At 49.7% G+C, this 17796-nt stretch overlaps 1 protein-coding gene across 1 annotated transcript; it reads right to left on the bottom strand.

Annotated features, from left to right (window-relative positions):
• Nucleotides 1–293: 293 nt before the first annotated feature.
• Nucleotides 294–17371, bottom strand: MREG (melanoregulin). The gene is made up of 5 exons (XM_064452121.1): nucleotides 17250–17371; nucleotides 12550–12709; nucleotides 3916–4006; nucleotides 2024–2187; nucleotides 294–1643 (listed from the first exon to the last, which is right to left on the bottom strand). The coding sequence occupies exons 1-5, from the start codon at nucleotides 17339–17341 to the stop codon at nucleotides 1509–1511; spliced, it is 642 nt and encodes a 213-aa protein (XP_064308191.1). The 5' UTR covers nucleotides 17342–17371; the 3' UTR covers nucleotides 294–1508.
• Nucleotides 17372–17796: the final 425 nt, after the last annotated feature.

Genomic DNA, 17796 nt, shown 5'->3' on the forward strand with positions numbered 1-17796 from the left:
ACAGCTGAACTTCTGCTTAAAAAAAAGTAAAGAAAAAAATCAATGGGAACTGGGCACCTACCTCCAAATCCCACTGAAATTAAATCCAATTCCTATAATCTCCTACAAAGACTTTGGCCCTAGACTGGCAAATGACCCATCTCTTGCAAGTCAACAGGCAACTTTAAATACACAGAGAATAAGTCACAGAGGAGTACACTCTAAAATACCCCAGCCATCTTGCTATCAACAGTCAAGAGAAATGTTGTTGCCTGAATAGGGTTACAGAGAGAGTAAGAAATGCTGGTTTTGTAATGTGTTTTGTTTATTAAATTCAGTTTTCACTGATGTCCTGAGTTGACAAAAATGTTTCCCAGGAATACTGACATACAGAAACAATTCATAAATATACACATACATATTTCAAACACTGTAGGTACAAACAAATAAAAGCTCTGGTTTGCTGTTTTGGGAGGTCCTATGTAACCAGCGTATTTCCAACTGGCCAATTAGCAGCATGTGTTAATCAGTGAAAAAACTTCCACTTGTTTTAAAAAGATCAAATCCAGTGTTTTAAAATTATTGCTTACTATACTACCAGACAAAATCCCAAGATATCAGGAGTGTTCAAGGGTGAATATTAAAAATATTCATTAACCGCAGGGATGATATATATTGCTAGTACATGCAGCTTTAGTGTGTTTTTTTTTAATATGGAATTAAGACCAAACCTTTCAGAAATTCATCAAGATGTTGGGCAACCAATCTGAGGATATTACAGGAGCCATATTCTCAGCAGGTATGACCTTGGCACCTTCCTAATATTTACCTTCTTTTAAGATGTCCGGCTGAGCGCCCTGACACAAACATCTCCAAACCGCTAATGGCAGATGACACGGCACCCAGCTGTGACAGTGCTCCAAGGCTTTGCTGCCCAGTGCTAACTCCTCTCCCACCTACACACTGCTCCTGCCTCTTTGCCAAATCCCCTGGGACCTGCCCAGCGGGGCTGCCACAGGCTGGGGATGAGGAAGAGGACCAGTGCACAGAGAAACGTCACAGAGTCGTAGACAAATGAGGTATTTTTCCTTCCTCGCTGGTCCTCCTGGCTAGCAGGGTTGAGGGGAGGGGACAGTGGCATGTACCAACTGAAGGTGGAAATGTGGATCTCACAGTGCTTGTAACTAACGGCATCTCAACTTTTGCAGCTACTGGTAGCAACACCTTGCACGGCAGGTTCCCCTCGTGCCTATCACATATGCTACTAGGCTAGTGGTCTCCCACTGGGGCTATACTACGGCAGTTCTTGCTCCCTTCTGCTTGGGAGCATCTCAGGGCCAGCATCTGCCTTCCTGTGCCCTCCTGATGGGGCATGGCTCGCTGTTCTCTTTGCTCTGCTCCAGCCAGCCCACTTGCGGCTCTGCAGGAAAACAAGGAGCGGCACTACTTCTGCTAATCCCTTGGCACAGGAGCCTGGTCCCGGAGGGAAAGAAACCCGCTGTCCATCTCACGCCAGCAAGGCACAGTCCTCAGGGCATCATGACAGAGATGCACTGCGGGGCCTTCTGGCTATCATCCACTCTTTCCCCGCTGGGTCTCTTTGGATAAACCACGCTGGCCATCTTGAAGAACTCATCTGCAGCATCCAGAGCTATGAGCCGATCCTGCCAAAGCAAGGGGGTTTTACAGTCACTATGGGCTGCTTTGGGCAGCTCCCCCATCAGGGTCCTCCCTCCACAGCTGCTCTCAGATTAAGCCACGCATCAGGTCTCATCTTTTTCCCCTTTGTTAACAGACTGCAAGAGCACCCAGTTGCACAGGCTTAAAAGAACCTGGAGCGGGGAAAATTTATGGTGCTACAGCACTAACATTTCCAAGGAGGCTGAACAGCCAAGCTACAAGTGCAACATCTGATGGGAACATCCCAGATGCCACCATGTATTTCAGCATCCTCTGGTGCAGTTCACCTATCCACTCCCCTTCATTTGAGCTCACTTGCAGAGACGGGGGCTGTGAGGAGGAAGGCACACTCAGAGCTACTCACCACCACAAAGAGGTAGCGCTCAGAAAGTTCCCAGCTGGTTGGGAAGATGTTTGTCTCTTCAGAGAGCTTTAACAAGATGTCCCGGGCTTTGCCCATGTTCTGGGAGTCGCTGATGATGCTGAGTTTGGTCACTGACAAGAGGGAGTCCGCTTCCTTCTGGAAACCTGGGAAAGCAACGTGTCACAGAAAAAAGTCAAACATGCGAGCAGGGTCATTCCTGAGCCCTCCAGGCTCTTGCAAGGTTGCTTACACATCCTCTACCTTGGGCTGCTGCATTCCCTACTTGCTAAAACAAACTAGCGTTTCCTTGAGGCACACTCCATGTCTGCACTTGGGGTGCATATGAGCTTGCTGGTGGGGAAAAAACCCCATGAACCCATTCAGAGCAAGTTTGATGCTGGGTTTCAAGAGAAGCTGTATGAACGTCCACACCCAGGGTGCTGATTCAGCTCTTTCATGTTCCTGATGCTGCCAGAGCTATCAGGGCTGGCGGGGCTTCCTGAGCACCCCAGTGACTACGCCTATATGTTGTTGAGAGGTAACAGCGATAAAAAAAACCTGCAGCAGTAATGAATGCACAGGTAATTGTTCCTGTAGCAGTCAGCATCTCTTATAGGAAGGGTATTCAGAAAAGGAAAGGGAGAGGAGAATGAATGCAGGGATTTTTAAATGTAATAGCTACCATTAACTCTTTGTTCAGCTCCAGGGAGCTGGTGGTGATGCACCTCACCTGAAAACACTTATGGGAAAAGAGTGGTGGTCTTATGATTAAAGCACAGATCTAGACAAAATGTCTAGCTTCACTAAGGCCAAACAATTCCTGGCCTTGAGCTTCCCCATCCTGTGCAAAACAGCTCCAGAGCCATTGTGGACGTGAGGGAGATGTGGGAGAGCCTTTGTCAACATGCAGTAACAGATGTAAGGATGTCAAGTGATCCCTCCCGTGTTTGGTCTGTACAGACTGTGCAAGCACCTGGGTGGAGATGAACACTGATACCTAGTTATGAATTTATAATGTTCCTCTCATCCAGATGCCAGAACAGCAGGTAGGGCAGGAGCTGCTGAGATACTCATCTCTTTTGCTCCCAGTGATAATATCCTCGAACAGCCCAAGAAGCTCGCTCAACTCACACATCCTCCTCTCGTTAGCTCCCAACCACTTCCAGAACATGATGCAAGTCACCAAGCTGATGTGCCAGCACAGCACATCTCCTTAGCCCAAGTGTCACACTCTGTGTGCAAGGCAATTAGGGAAACCAGGTCACACCTGAAACTGTCTTCTCCAGAGGAGCAGTGGCTGAGCACCCAGGACCGGTGGGTGCAGGTCACTGTTTGCAAGCAAGGAAATAGTAGGAGCAGGGTCACTGTTGAGCGATTTTATTTCATGAAAGAATATTTCAAATCCACTTAGGAGCAGACAAAGTGGGTGATTTAGCTCTGATCAGCTGGCATGGGCTTAGGAAGGAAAACAGATGTATCTGTGTTTCAAATCTGAAAGGAATATTCAGTTCTCCCTGCTTATCTTGTTTAGGAAAAAACAGGGTGAACTCCCAGCTATCCCTGCTAAGTTTCCACAAGGAAGCTTGAAATGGATGAGTGGGTTGCTATTATGGGCTTGAAAGGCTCTTCCGACGGTCATGATTTGTGGGCTTTTTGACATGCCCGTGACACGGTAACCCATCTCCTCCCAGCCATGCCTGAGCTCTGGGGAGTCTCCTGCAGGCTCTCAGCTGCTATGTGCACCACCTGATGGCATTGCTCAGCAACCTTGTTTTATTTTCCTCCCTTTTTCCTCTACCAGCCTGATTTTGTGGAAGCATTCCCATCCTCAACCATCACGGGACCTCTAAACTGGTACCACACAAATTATATCCTTTTGTCCTCTGGCTTACCTAAATCCTCCAAAATGTGTTTCCATCTGCTTCTCACTTCTTTTCGGGTCTGCCGTAAGGTATAAATATCATAGTTGAGCTTTTGCCATTCCTGCAAAGCAATGGGATAAGAGATACTCAGTCATCTGTGTGCCGGGGTGTCTCTGCCACTTTTCTAGGAATTTCAGCTTTTAGAAACAGAGCCAGAGTTGAACTGCTGATGTTGGCACTGAGGGTTCAGTGTGAAGGTCGATGGCCAGGCTGCTGTTGCCCCTGGAAGAAATTACACTGACCAGTGTAGAATATTTTAGCTTGACATTTGGTACAGCATCTCTGTATCATCTCTGCGTGTACAAAACAGGCTTCCAGTTACCCTGAAATTGGATTACAGAATTTAGCTTAGGCCTTGCTGGTGACCAAATTGGTCTCCTCGGTCAGACGGGGGCAATATAATTCCAGCTTTGTGCTGGAAATCATGATGCTGTCCTAGGCTGGACAACAATATGAACTTCATCTGAGAGACTTCAATCTCTTTGGTCCAAAGCCCTTTACCCCAAACCTGGGCACCCCTGCTAGTATCAAAACCTGAGGTTGTGAGAATACCTTAATTGGCCTTTAACAGCTTGAGAAAGCATGACCACATATTAATACTCACTTCCTATAAACTATTGCAATACCTTATTTTCATATGCTTGCAGTTAAACTGGCATTGCATGTTTTCTTACAGCTGTTGATAGCTCAAGGGAAACTAGAAGTCTGAAAAAAAGTTACTGCTCTCAGTTTGTTCACACATACAGTGGCTTCTCCAAACTGCTCAGCCCTCTGGCATTTAACTGGAGTAGGTGGGTTTTCAAAAGTACTGGAAAGCAAGAAAAACATATTTTTTTTTTTTAAAGGCTGGAGTACCCTTTTTAAATAGCAGGGAAGAGGGATGCACATGGATGGCTGAGGGCTGAGTTGCAGTCATTTGACATAATAACTATTCTTGGTGATGCCAGTTGCTAGAGTTAATGCCCCACTTAACTATACAGCTTAAACACTGTATACAGCTTGCACTTGACCTCAAGCCTTATATCTGCATAATGGGACATCATCTAAAGGGAAAGGTTTTGAGGTTATTTATTAAAGTCTTACCAGCACAACTAAACACATCTATGTGTACAAGCGTGCATTCCTGTGGAAACACTTGTATTCTGCAAGAAAACCAGAAGTATTTTTCCTAGGTGAGTTTAATCAATGCACACACTGAAAAGGATGCTTTTACAGAAGCATCCACACAGCAGGTCATAACATTACTCAGATAATTTCCCTGCACTAACAACCTTAATTAACCTCATTTTTCAACAACAGATTACATCAATGGACTCTCACAGAATAAACGGGTGCTGCCTCCCTAGGATTTTCCTACGTGACACACTGGGTTCAAAGGGGTTAAATAATACCCATGAAGGTAGGCTGTGCTTTAAAAATCCCACTGGTTTTCTGATATGTGGTGCCTTAAAGAGTTTACTTGATTTGATAGAGAGTTGGAGATTTCTTAGTGTTTTTTTTCCTGAACCTGGCTGACATGACACGACTGCAGAGAATTAAATGACAAGCCTGTTTCCTTGTTGTTCAGCGATAGCTGCAGGAACCCCTTGGAGATTACGCTTTGGAAGAAGCAGCCGGCAGGGTTAAGACACTGGTGAATTCAGGTCAGGAGAGCAAGGGAAACACAGCTCTGCCTTCAGCCACTCGCTCTGCTCTGCTCATCCTCCTGGACAGCAAAATCCCCTTCATTTTTAGCTTTGTGTTGCTGCTTGCAACAAGCTAGCTTCACCGATCAGAGCTCTCTTTCCTGACTGCAGCAGTACTTGAAAACAGCTTCTCTGTTTGCACAGGAGGGCACATGGCTGCCAGCTCAAGGCATCAAAATGCCTCTTCAGCCCTTTGCTAGAGAAAGGAAGCAGGGACAAGCCTCCTCTCTCCTGTGACACCAACTTGTAGCTAGGAATTGAGCTCCTCTCAGTGAAAAAGAAAAGAGGGGTTTTATTGTATTAGAGCTTTGTGGGAAGTTTATTGCAAACTCAAAAGTTTTAAAGAAAGAGAATAAAGACTGCACGGTGCCATGGTCCTCACTGGCAGGGATCCCTTGGAAACATCTCAACCCGCTTGTGACCCCACAGTATAAGCAGAAAGGAGAGCAAACCAGTCTGGGCATGCTGGTGGGGAAATAAGCTGCATGTCTCTGCCCTCCCAGAGAGATAAACGAGTGCTTTAATGTAGACAATCAATCAAGACAGCTGCTGTGATTCCAGGCATGCTTCACGCTGCTGAATTAGTAAGCCAGGGGGTGGGAAAGATGCTCCCCTCCCCAAAACACAGCTTGCCAGGACTGCAAGGATCCTGCAAGGATTTTGCAGCTGCAAGGATTTATGCCCCCCCACCCCACCTTGCCGTGGTAACAAGCCAGACTCCTTGCTAAGCTAAATGCCGAGCAGTACTTAGCATGCAGGGAAGCTGTTCCTGATTCTCTCTGGATTAACAGCAGCATGTTTTCCCTTGTCTATTTTTGTTTTAAGGGAATCTAGGTTACGGCTTTCATGTACATCGTAGTTACTGAGTTGCATTACAGAAGTGAATACAGTGCATATTTAGTCTCAGGCACCCTCTAACAGTGTCCTGCTGATGAAGAATTTGGGGAGTGTGCAAAGAAGAGGCTTTGGTACAGAAAATTACGCTCAGTGCCTGGCAAGGAATCTCTTGTTTGGTGGTACTTCTTTTGCCTGGGTGTGGAACTGAATGTATTTATGTTTCCCCAGAGAAAGCTGGGAGGAGGATGCTGCACTTGGTGTCCATTGTTGAAAAGCAACTACAGAGAGCAGAGATTATGAGGGTGAGGATGGGCAGCTCTGGGCTGAGCTCTCAAAGGGACTAGTGCCCTTTTCTCCATCAGCCTTAGACAGCACTGAGTTTTCTCAGGTGATTCCTTGTAGCAGAGACATCCCAAATGCTGTGGGCTGGGGGTTGTCCTCTGTGTTGCTTTAGTGAGGAAAATGAAGTTAAGAGCATCTTTCCATCCCCAAAATTATTCTAAAAATAATCTCCCTTTAACTACACAGCAGAGGAAGAGCAAAGCCTGCCCAGCCCCACGTCTCCACATAGGAATGGGCAACATCAGAGACTTTGGGGAGAATGTTCCCCATGCACATCAGGGAGCATTTGGTCAGGGACGGGCAGCATCATGAGGCTGAGGCTGCTCAGCACCCACAGCCGGGCAGCCCCAGGGCAGGCAGCCAGGGCTTCATGCCAAACCCCACTCATCCTCAGTGCTTGCTGCAGCTGTGACAGGGACCGCTGCAGCGTACCAGGGCACCATCAAGATGCAGGACAGGGCACACCTGTCCTTGGGCAGCCCCAGGCAGAGCGAGGCCAAAGCGGGCTGTCCTCTGTGCCACATCCCGGGCTGGCTCTTCCCTGCAACCCCTTTCAGTGAGGTGTCTGAGCCTGTGTGCAGGCACAGGACAAGCAGCGCTCTCCTGAAACTTAGCTTTGCTTTGCATTTCTTGTGCACCTTCGTTCCCGGTCCTGCCCCTTGCCTAGTTAGATGTGACTTCTGGAGCAGCAAGGAGGCTCCTTGCACACAGTACTGCAAAAGTTCAGCAGGAGACTGGTCTTCACCAAACCCCTTGGTGTTTCTATGGGTCTGGGACATCCCACTGATGCATTCAAAATCGATCCTTTAAGAACAATACCCTTTTGCCCAAATCTGAATCAACCACAGGAAACCAAAGCAGGTTGCAGGCTCTGTTTTTTGCAACCAGTGTTGCCCTTCTAAGCCTACATAGTAGGGCACAACACATACCAGTGGGGGCTTGACAAAACCCTTTGCACATGAGTCAAGAATATTCTGGGAGCAGCAGGGAAATCCCTCTGCCTCTCTCATCTGAGCACTCAGCCCTTCAAATGTTTACCTGGAAAACCCCCAGACTCTCTAGTGTGATATACTAAATCTGCAAATGCCAGTTGGAAGTGAGGAAATGCTGGGCATGAAATATAAGCCAGGTTGGTACATAACCGAGAGCTCTGGGAAAAATATGCCAAGAGAACAAGCAAGCACTGTCCTGCTCATATGGAAATTTCCTAATTAATAGGTAGCTTTTCTCATGTTGCCAAAGCAATCTTCTACCAAAGCCTTCTCCTTTGTTCTCTTGAAAGCAATTGGTGTCACCGTTCTGTTCAAGAATTATTTTGGAAATCAGGTCAAAACAGAGTTATCAGGGACAGACTGCAAAATACCAGCCCAGGCAGGTACCACACCACATCTGGGATGTTTTTACTCTGGCTCTGTGACTGGCCATACTGGAAGGAGTTGAGCAAATACAAACTCTAAATTCACACCATACATTGAACCATCGACGGACATCTCAGTTTAGAATAAGCTAAATCAGATTCAGTTTTAAGAGGGGCATGCAGGATTTCATAAATAATTTTTTATATGTATTAAGTGGGTCAGTTCTGGGCTCCCCAACCAGCATCCCCAAGCCTGGGCAAATCCTATAACCTCTCTATGCCATAGCAACAGTGTGACACAATACCGATCTTCTCTGTAACGTGTTTAAAAAATAATAATCCTGTAGGAGAGCAGGAGGAAGCGGAAAAATAGGCTTTGTCAGGCTTGCCAAGAGAAACATGCCAGTGCAGCTCTGCTAGCCAGGCCCCCAGCAGAGATGCAGGCTGAGGAATTGCCTTTGCTAGTGATGTTTATGATCCCACCTTTCCCAAAGGAATAAGCCAAAAGAAGAAAGAAACACTGTGTTTACAACAAGCCATAAGAATAGTGTTTTTTCCTCGGTTGTAATGCAAAAACCCACCTTTAGTTTCTGTTCACAGAGCTGCAGTGCAGCTGCCCAAAACCCAGGTCCTTCAAGGCCAGCACCAGTGTGACAGCCTGGGCTCTCTGCCCGCAGCTGGGTAACTCCATGCACCCCATCAGAGGACACTGAGGCACCAGGGCCACCACAAACCAGTCCTCATGGAGGAAGGCATCTGTTACACCACGCACAAAAGCCCAATAAGCCCAGCTCTTGTTGCTAACACTGGAGGCTTGCTGGAGCCGCAGTAGTCCCACTTCCTCATAAAATGCTTTCCTCTGCACTACCAGAGTACATGCCGGAACAGTGACTTGGCCTATATCTATGCAGTGTCTTAAATAACATCCTCTTTTCCTAGAGGTCCTCATTTCACCTCCAAATTTGGGGTTTTACTTTACACCACAACAGGTTTGACAATCCTGCAGGGCAGGAGCAGAAAAAAACATATATTTTTCCATATTTGAAAAGTTGACCCCAGCCTTCAAAAGCTTTGATGTCAGCTTTGATCTCCAAAGGCTGCATCAGCTTTACCAGCCCCCTTAACCAGCCCTTCAGCTATGGCTTTTCTGGTTTTCCCTGCACATACCCTCCCTTGCCCACACTTTGCTTCCAAAAGCGCATCCAAGCACATCATGCTCATCGGCCTCAAGCAGTGAGAAACGTGGAGCTGCAAGTTGCTCAGTCCTCATGGTTTTAGGAGGCTCCAGCAAATCTTGCCTCATGCACCTATTGCACGGTGGGTTTTGCAATGGCTGGGTGCACCAGTGGGCTCCACCACGGCCAACGGCCCCCTGAGCTGTCACTCCCAGCATACAGCACCAAGCAGGGCAAGCAAGTGGGTGTGAAAGAGGGCGCACCCAGGACATCACGGCTCTGGCTTTGAAGAGCTTGCTGCCCTGGTTCAGTGAGTAGCAGGGTGGAGCAGTTCCACCATCCGTACTCAAACTAAGGTCACACTGAGTTTGGGCTGCAGCTGCCAAATTTCCCAGAGCAGGGCTGCTGGGAGGGAGCAGGGAGAAGAAATGGCTCCGCATGCATCAGGTGTGGGTCCAGCCCCATGGTGCGATCAAGGAACTGACCCCAAGGGAGGACACCAATGCTGTGAGCTACAGGGTGCACTTGGTGTTGGAATGCCTGGCCCTACACATACACAGTTTGGTTTATTGATTTACAGTGATCCATGGCGCAGAGGTGCCCAGGCCAGGAGAGAGTCACCATGGACCTTGCCTGCTGACCTCCTGCACTGTGCCTATGTCACCACTGCGTTCTAGGCCACCGCTTCTCCTGTTCCTAGCTCACAGCACCTTGTCACTACATGAACAACCATTTAAAAAAACAAATACACAGGAAAGCAGAAGTGTGTTAGCCAGATTAAGAAAAATACGCTACTGGTTTGAGGCCGAAGTGGTGCCACACAGATAAAACACACATGACAAAGAGCGATCTGCTCTTTGGGATCCTTCCAAAGTCCTGTGCTAGGAAATTACAGAGATGAAGGTGGGGAATGGCAAAGCACACAGTAAGCGCACAGCACACCAAAATTTCTTTGTTAAATGAAGGGGCAGAAATACAGGGACTAGTTCTCCTTTCAGTCCGATTTTAACCAAGAGAAAAAAAGGACCTATGGTTTTTTAACGCTTGTGCCCTGCATAAACAAGAAACTGTTCCTTCGTCCCCTGTTCTGCAGTATCCACATGCTCTCCCCGGGGGCTCTGGGAGCAGAGCAGCTCCCAAAGCAGTTTATGGATTTTTCAGCCCAGTGCTGTTTTGCAATTAGACTTTTTTTCTCTCTCTCAGGGCTGAAGCCTCGTTAGGAGGGGAGGGCAATTCAATCTGGCCTAGTTTTAAAATGCTCACTGGAGTAAGGAGACATTTCGGCACACGGGGCCAGACACAGCAATGTTGGCTTTGCCAGCCAAGACCCTCCCTCTTCTGGCACCCATAAAAAACTGCAGCTGGAAACTGCAGCAGCTTGCCAGGCTTATATATCATGCCTCAGTTTCCCTAGCTGTAAAAGAGAGGCAGCATGGAGGATGGCAATCACCAGCTGCAAAGGGCACTGTGCCATAATTCAAAGCAAGCATATTGTGTGTTGGCTTTCTTCAAAGTTGGCCTGATGTTGTACTCCTCAGGCTTTTTTATTAATTGCACTGCATAAAAAAACAGGGTATGTGATCTTACATTTGTTGTGGAGAGGAAGCCCCATGCTCTTTGTACTTTCCTTTTTCACTGGCAGGCACGGTAACTGCACAGACCCACTAAAAACCCTACGGACATGCCAAAGGCAGAGAGAAAGCGTTGGATTTAGGACAGGCAGGCACATTGGGTTTAAGACAAGCAAGCACAGGAGCGCTCTCTTGCTCACCCACAACTGATGCTCTCTGCAACCCGAGCAAGGCTGACGCACGATGCTCCTTTGCCCAAGGAGCTATCTTTTTAGCAGCCCATCCACTTATGATACCATTTTATAAATAATAATAGCTTTTAGGAAGCCTGCCTCATAACAAGCCCTAAATCAAGTTAAAAGGCCACTTGTCTGGGTGTGGGCTGAAATGAGGAACTTCACTGCTGCCCTGAAGTACACCCAGCTCTGAAAAGCCCGGGACCGGTGCAGCCCCCTAAATGGAGCTGTCCTTGTTTCCTTCAGCCAATTTGGGCTGGATGAAGCTCCTTGTCTTCTCTAAGACAAGCAAACGCAAGACACAGAAAGCAGTGGTGGGGAAGGAAGAAGGTATCTTCAGTTCTAGCTGTGATAGCTGTAAAGGTTATGTGCGGCCATGAAAATGTTGTTACAAACCCATCCATTGTAAATACCATGATTAAGTCAATTCCCACCAAAAAAAAAACCCCCAAACATTAAATGGAGATTCTGGCCAACTGTATACAAGGATTACATTATCTCATTTTAAGTTTTAAAAATTGTAATTTTGATCTCAGCTGTACCTCTGGCGTTTAAGGCTTCTCAGGAAAGCTGTGCTAGCTTGTGGTTTAAGGGGGGACTATCACAGGAGGAGAGTCTTGTGGTCTCTTGGATGAAGTGGGATCTTGTTGAAATTAAATGTGAAGCCTCCAGGCTTTCCTGCAAACATTTTGAAGTCTTAAAGCAAGCAGAGAGGGGAGAATGTGTCACTATTTCCTACAGCCTGCTTCTAATCAGGCCACCAAAATCTCCTTTGCATAGAAGTGCTTTAGTAAAGGAAATCAGGGCTGCAAAACAGCCTTTATGTAACAGTGATAATTTTCCCTTCTGCACTAAGAGCTGTGCCAGTTCTCCGCTTCGCCGTAATTGCCGTACAACCCATTAGAGAAGTATTTAACTTGACACGTCACTGGAGCAGCAGCTCAGCTTGAGGCACTGGCATTGCCAGGCAAACACCGCTGCAGGCAGGTCTAATGCCAGTCTGATCACGGAAAGGCCAAACCAGGGAAACATCAGACAAAAAAAAGCAGCCTGCGAAGCTAGGAAATTGAGCTGGGGGTCCCAGTGCTACCAGTACACGTTTGTGGGTGCTGGCAGGAGGGTGCTTGCAAGGGCATTGCACATCCCAGCTCAGCACAAAAGCCCTGAGCTTCCCAGGGAAGAGATGGCTACAGATGCACCCACACCAGAAAAAGGATAAAATCTGGAGGGTGTTGGAGCAGATGGGAGGACCCAATGCCTACATGTGTGACGCTGTGGGACTTTGGGGTCTTTATAGCGGCTTAATGGGTGCTTAAATAAGGGTGCTGCCAAAGCATCCAGTGAAAGCACCAAGCCTTGGTCTGCAGTGAAACCCAAGCATGAGGAACAGCACCGCCTCACCTCCGAGTCCTTGTCCAGCTGGTTCCTAACCACAATCATGTTGTACAGCACCCGGTCGTCGTCCGCCTCCGTGTGGGTCATGTCGTGTGGGGTGCTCCACAGGTTCTGCTCCTCGTCTCGTGCCAGCGTGGCTCCAAAGGAAGCGTAAGGATTGTTGTTACTGCAGAGAGGGGGAGAGGCGAGGCAGCGTTAGCCACCGCAGCATCACACTGCCTCCTTTTACCTTCCCAGGGTAAAGTGCCCATTTCTGTGGCATCACCTCTTGCAGCCCAGTGCGCTGACTGGGAGAGAGAGGAGGAAGAGGAGGGTGAAATGGGAAGGCAGGCAGAGTATTTCACCTTAGCAAACATCCTGAGCATGCAAGCCGTGGTTCAAACCAGGCAGTGCTGCCATAAGACCAAAGACATCAGACACATAAATTTGCTAAAAACACCAGATATTATTTGAGCAGCTAGGATGGAGGAACTGAGAGTGTCCACTTGCGAGGATGAAAGGTGGTATCTCTGTTGCTCCTGCAGCCCCCTGCCCTGCTCCCCATCATGCCTTCCCACCCCAAACCCTGTGCAAGTCCCCCCAGCCTCTCCACGTTTAACATGGGAACAGTTGTAATTAACTTAGACTCAAAAATCCCAGCAGTTCCAGAGGGTATCTTCTCTCTGCCCAGCTAACCCTGCCACTGTGCCAAGATACGAAGAGCACAATCTGTCCCCACAGGCTTTGTGCGGAGAGGGGTGCACCTTGAGCTGCGGGCAAGGGGACAGCTGCATGCAAAGCCTCTCCCTTGCCTCTTGGCCAAAGAAGCAGCTTCTACCCGCTTCTCCTCAAAGGCAGTGCCGTTGGGCAGGGTTTTATTTTGGACAAAACATGCACCACCTTTGCTGAGGGAGCTGGGACTGGTTAGCCAGGGAAGAGATGGCTCAGGGGGATCTTATCCATGTGTACAAATACCTGATGGGAGGAAGGAAAGGAGATGGAGCCAGACCCTTCTCAGTGGTGGCCCATGATAGGATACACATTGAAATATAGGAAATTCCATTCAATCATAAGAAAAAAAAACGTACGACTGTGAGGGTGGGTGAACACTGGCACAGGTTTCCCAGACAAGTTGGGGAGTCTCCAACCTTGGAGACACTCAAAACCCAACCGGACAAGGTCCTGGGCCACCTGCTCCAACTGACCCTGCTCAAGCAGGGGTTAGACTGGATGCTCTCCAGAGGTCCCACCTCCATGACCATGTTTCTGTGTGACTCCATGGCTCTGTCTTCTCCCCAGCAGCCCAAACCCTACTGAATCAAGCAGGCAATCCCCACAGGGGGAAACCCACGCTGGCAGGTCCTACCTGAGAGGTATGGCAACGTACTGAGCTGCACAAGGAACTGTGCCAAGGCACAGAAAGGACACGTAGCCCATCTTTACTTTGGGGATGGAAATGTCCTCAACCTGCTTGTGAACTCCTGGCTTTATTTGCTTAGCAGTCAGCAAAGCAGAGCATCATCTTCTGGGAACACTTCCCCGCTGAAGCAAGGAGCTTTTCTCTGCAGTGGTGGCAGTTCTGTGTCTTATGCATTTATGTTGCTACTGGGATGTGCATTTTTTTAATATAGTATTATTTAATTCTCCTGGGAGAACTTTTAGTAGATTATTTCCATAATGTTTCTAATCAGGAGGTCCAGACGCTTGAGAAAAACAATGTGAACTGGGAAGTATTTTTGGTCTTACCCACAGTCTCATCAGCCATCCTGTGGCAATCCCTGCTCACTTCTTGTTAGAACAACCCACTGTTTATTCTGTTTGCTACCCAAACCCCATTCCTTTCGCAAGGAACCCATCCAGTGAAACCTCAGATAACACTGCAGGCACTTTAGCTGTGACGCCAAGCCATAAAACAGATGGTAAGAGGAGCTCCGGCACACAGATAAAGCAGAAAAAAAATCATTCACATCAGCATTCCTGCAGGAAGGTTAATTAGACTTTCAACAAGCCAAAAACCTGAGCAACAGGTAATAAGGGAAAAGATAATCTCTTATAATCTCTCATTAAAGACAAGCAGACAAACTCAACTTGGAGGGTGCCGATGGCATAACTCAGCCGTTCCTACACCAGAGCCAGCATGGATTCGCTTAGACCGTTTTTCAAACGTGGAGCAGGCAGGATCCCAGCCTGGAAGGGATTGCTCAGGAGCCAGCCGTGCTAACAGCATGAGTTCGGTCCCATCCTGCCTTTGACAAGCTTCTTCCCCACTCAGTGACTTACCAGTACCCTTAACATCCGACTTACTTTAAAACCCAATATTTGGCAGTAACACCAACGCGCCTGAGCCTTTACGAGCCGCTCCCTCACAGCTTGCAAGGCGCTTCCCAATACACTCTATTTCCAAACCACGGCACAGAGCATCCAGCAGCCTGTAAGGGATGCGGGCAGTGCCCAGGAGTCAGCAAATCCATACAAGCACGAAGAGTTCTGCCAACAGCAAGCATCCCCAGTGCACGCTGGACTCCAAAGCAACATTTAAAATGAAGAAATGCGAGGAAAAAACAGGAGCACATGAATGGCAGCCTGCTTTGCAGGTTACAGGACTGTAAACCCTCCGTGGGACCAGAGGGGCCTCAGACCATTTCACATTCTGGGCTTTATCCAGAAAATGGTGACCACTAATGCATCATCAAGACATTTCTGCTCCAAGGGGCTTTCAGTCCAGATGAAACCCATTTCAGGATTCAGAGCCCAAATTCTCAGTTTATTTGCATCTTGATGACACCATCCGAGCCAAACCCACCTTCCCACATTGAGAGACAGCCAGGCAGCCTGGATGCTTTGCTGCATTTTGGCTGGGCTTCCTTTTCCCAGCCCTGCACTAGTGCTGTGCCTACATCCATGCTCCATCCCCACCTCCACACACAGCGCTGGCTGCTCTCACTGGCCTCATCACGGGTTGCAGCCAGCCTCGTATACGCTCAGGTAATATATGCACCTAATTATACACATATTACCTCCTCTTCACCGCTTCGTTCTTTGACATGTCAGATTTTTGAGGCCGCAACCACTCCGCTTGGGGAAAATAAGGTGAAAAGTCATAAAGTCAACATTTCAGTAGCAAAATCAGCTCCCAAAAACCAAAACTCAGCTAAAAGATCTGAAATCTCAAGCAAGTCATTCATTTCAAACAACACTGTGGTAAAATTAAAAATACAGCAAGTGTGCTCCTGCAAGGTCCCACCTCTGAAATCACACGCCAAAAATCCTCCCAAAGAGGGACAAGCCAGCGATTAGGCTGTTGGATTAATTATGTTGGCACACTTGTGCAAGAGCAGGCGTCTTTTCAATGCCCAGCATTTATACAGACTTTCCTACTTATAGCCAGCATTAATTGGATCGCCGGCGAAGGCATGTTACTAAAGAAAGGTGCCTGGCGAGGGACATCCACCCCGGCCGGCAAGGCAGCAGGAAGGAGGCTCATTGCACGTGTGCTCGGCTCTCGTTAGGTTAATGCCAATTTCCTGGGCTGCAGGCCCCATGCTCAGGATTATCTGGTTATTATTTAGGTGACTGCTTTAACAACATGAAATCGGGACATTTCAAGCCCTGCTGTTACCTGATACCTATGTAGGCCACACCGAAAGCATTCCCCCCTCCTTCTTGAAATGCCTCTGTCCCACCGATGGCACAGGGAGGGCACCGTCCCTGCCCAATCCCAGCGCTGGGGTCCCTGCTGTGGGCTTCGGCAGCGGTCAGGACCCCAGCTGGCAGCTGGGGAAGGAGGGAGAGGTGCTGCAAATCCCGGCCATGTATGTTTTGCAACGTGCAAAACCTCCTTACGTGCTTGCACACAGTGCACACCTCTTCTCCACAACTCAGGGCTTCACCTTTTCATACAAAAATCTGCCTCCAACCTCACAGCTCCATACACAAGACAGATGCGATCGACAGGGGGAAAGAAAAACCCGCTCTCGTCAGACACACACCAGCACGCGTGCTGCTTTCACAGAAAGCCGGCTCCAGCAGTGTCCAAGCGTCTCCTTTCCAACACCCCCGGCCCGGCAGCAGAGCTCTGCGCAGCACGGAGCTGCCGTGGGACCCGACCCCCTGCGTAGTGATGCAGAGACCGAGCCACCCTTTTTGTTCGGCGCCTCGGCCTCCTCTACTGAAAGCCCACCGTGGAAAGACAAAAGCTGAACGGTTCTTAGGGCGAGAGGCGCATAGGAAGCACCCAACAGATGCCACTCTTGGTTCGCTTGCTAAAACTTTACCATAAAAAACCCCCATGGCACCCAACAGTCCGGCGCGCATCGCGCCACGAGGTGTCAGAAGCGACCCGGCCCCCAGGGCAAGGCAACCCCGGCGGAAAGAGAACTGAAAGCGGGTTGTTACTGCCGGGAGAAAATCCCTTCGGCGCCTCGCCGCGCTCCCTCTCGCAGGGACGGCCAACTCCCCGCGGAGAGCTGTCGCTGTAAAATCACTGGGAACCGTTCTAGGGGGAAGTGGGGCTCAATGGCTTGACGCGATGGGGCAGCCAAACTGCGGGAAAAGGCTCTGGGGACCGAGGAGTGCCGGCGTGGGGTGAAGAGGGGCTCACGCGTGGCCGTGGACCGAGCAACCCGCCTCCGGCGGGAGCATCCCTCCTCCTGCGCAAGGCGGCGGGGCTCAGCTCCGTCCCTCCGCGGGGGCCGGGGGTTAGGGAGGGGGACGGGGTGGGGTCTCACCTGAGCAAGGGCTCCTTCTCGGGCGCCGCCGCCTCCCCCCCGCAGCAGCCGCAGCAGCCGCCCAGCGAGCGCAGCCAGGCCCCCAGCCCCATCGGCGCCGCCGGAGAGCCGGGCTGGGCGGGCCGGCCCCTCCCCCGGCCCCGCCGCGCCGCCCCCGCCGCCGAGGGAGCGGGGCAGGGCCGGGCTCCGCGCCCGCCGCGCCGCCCCCGCCGCCTTCCGCGCCGCCAGCGGCCGCTCCCACCGCGGCTCGGAGCGGCCTGACTCAGGGCCAGGCCCCCTGTCTCCTCCTGCGCCCTCCTGCATCCTCACTCTCCTGCAGCCCCCGGCACCCTCCCGCATCCTGATGCATCTTCCCGCACCCCCCTGCATCCTCCTGCATCTCCCACATCCCCGCACACCCTCCTGCATGCTGCTGCACCCTCCCATGCTCTCCTGCATCCTCCCTGATGCTCGTTTCAGCTGGGGCGCGAGGGCCGGAGGCTGTGAACGCAACGCAGTGTGTTGCATTTGCGGCCTCCGGCCCTCGCGCCCCAGCTGAAACGGGCCA

Source organism: Phalacrocorax carbo, chromosome 5 (assembly GCF_963921805.1).
Source record: "Phalacrocorax carbo chromosome 5, bPhaCar2.1, whole genome shotgun sequence".
Taxonomy (NCBI): domain Eukaryota; kingdom Metazoa; phylum Chordata; class Aves; order Suliformes; family Phalacrocoracidae; genus Phalacrocorax; species Phalacrocorax carbo.

Bases quoted from the DNA above. Each gene is read 5' to 3' on its own strand.
- MREG (XM_064452121.1), bottom strand. From the start codon at position 17,341: ATGGGGCTGGGGGCCTGGCTGCGCTCGCTGGGCGGCTGCTGCGGCTGC. The intron at 2,188-3,915 runs GTAAGCCAGAGG...TTGCTTTCCCAG, and splicing joins ACACATTTTGGAGGATTTAG to GTTTCCAGAAGGAAGCGGAC. The intron at 1,644-2,023 runs GTGAGTAGCTCT...TTGCTTTGGCAG, and splicing joins AGCGCTACCTCTTTGTGGTG to GATCGGCTCATAGCTCTGGA.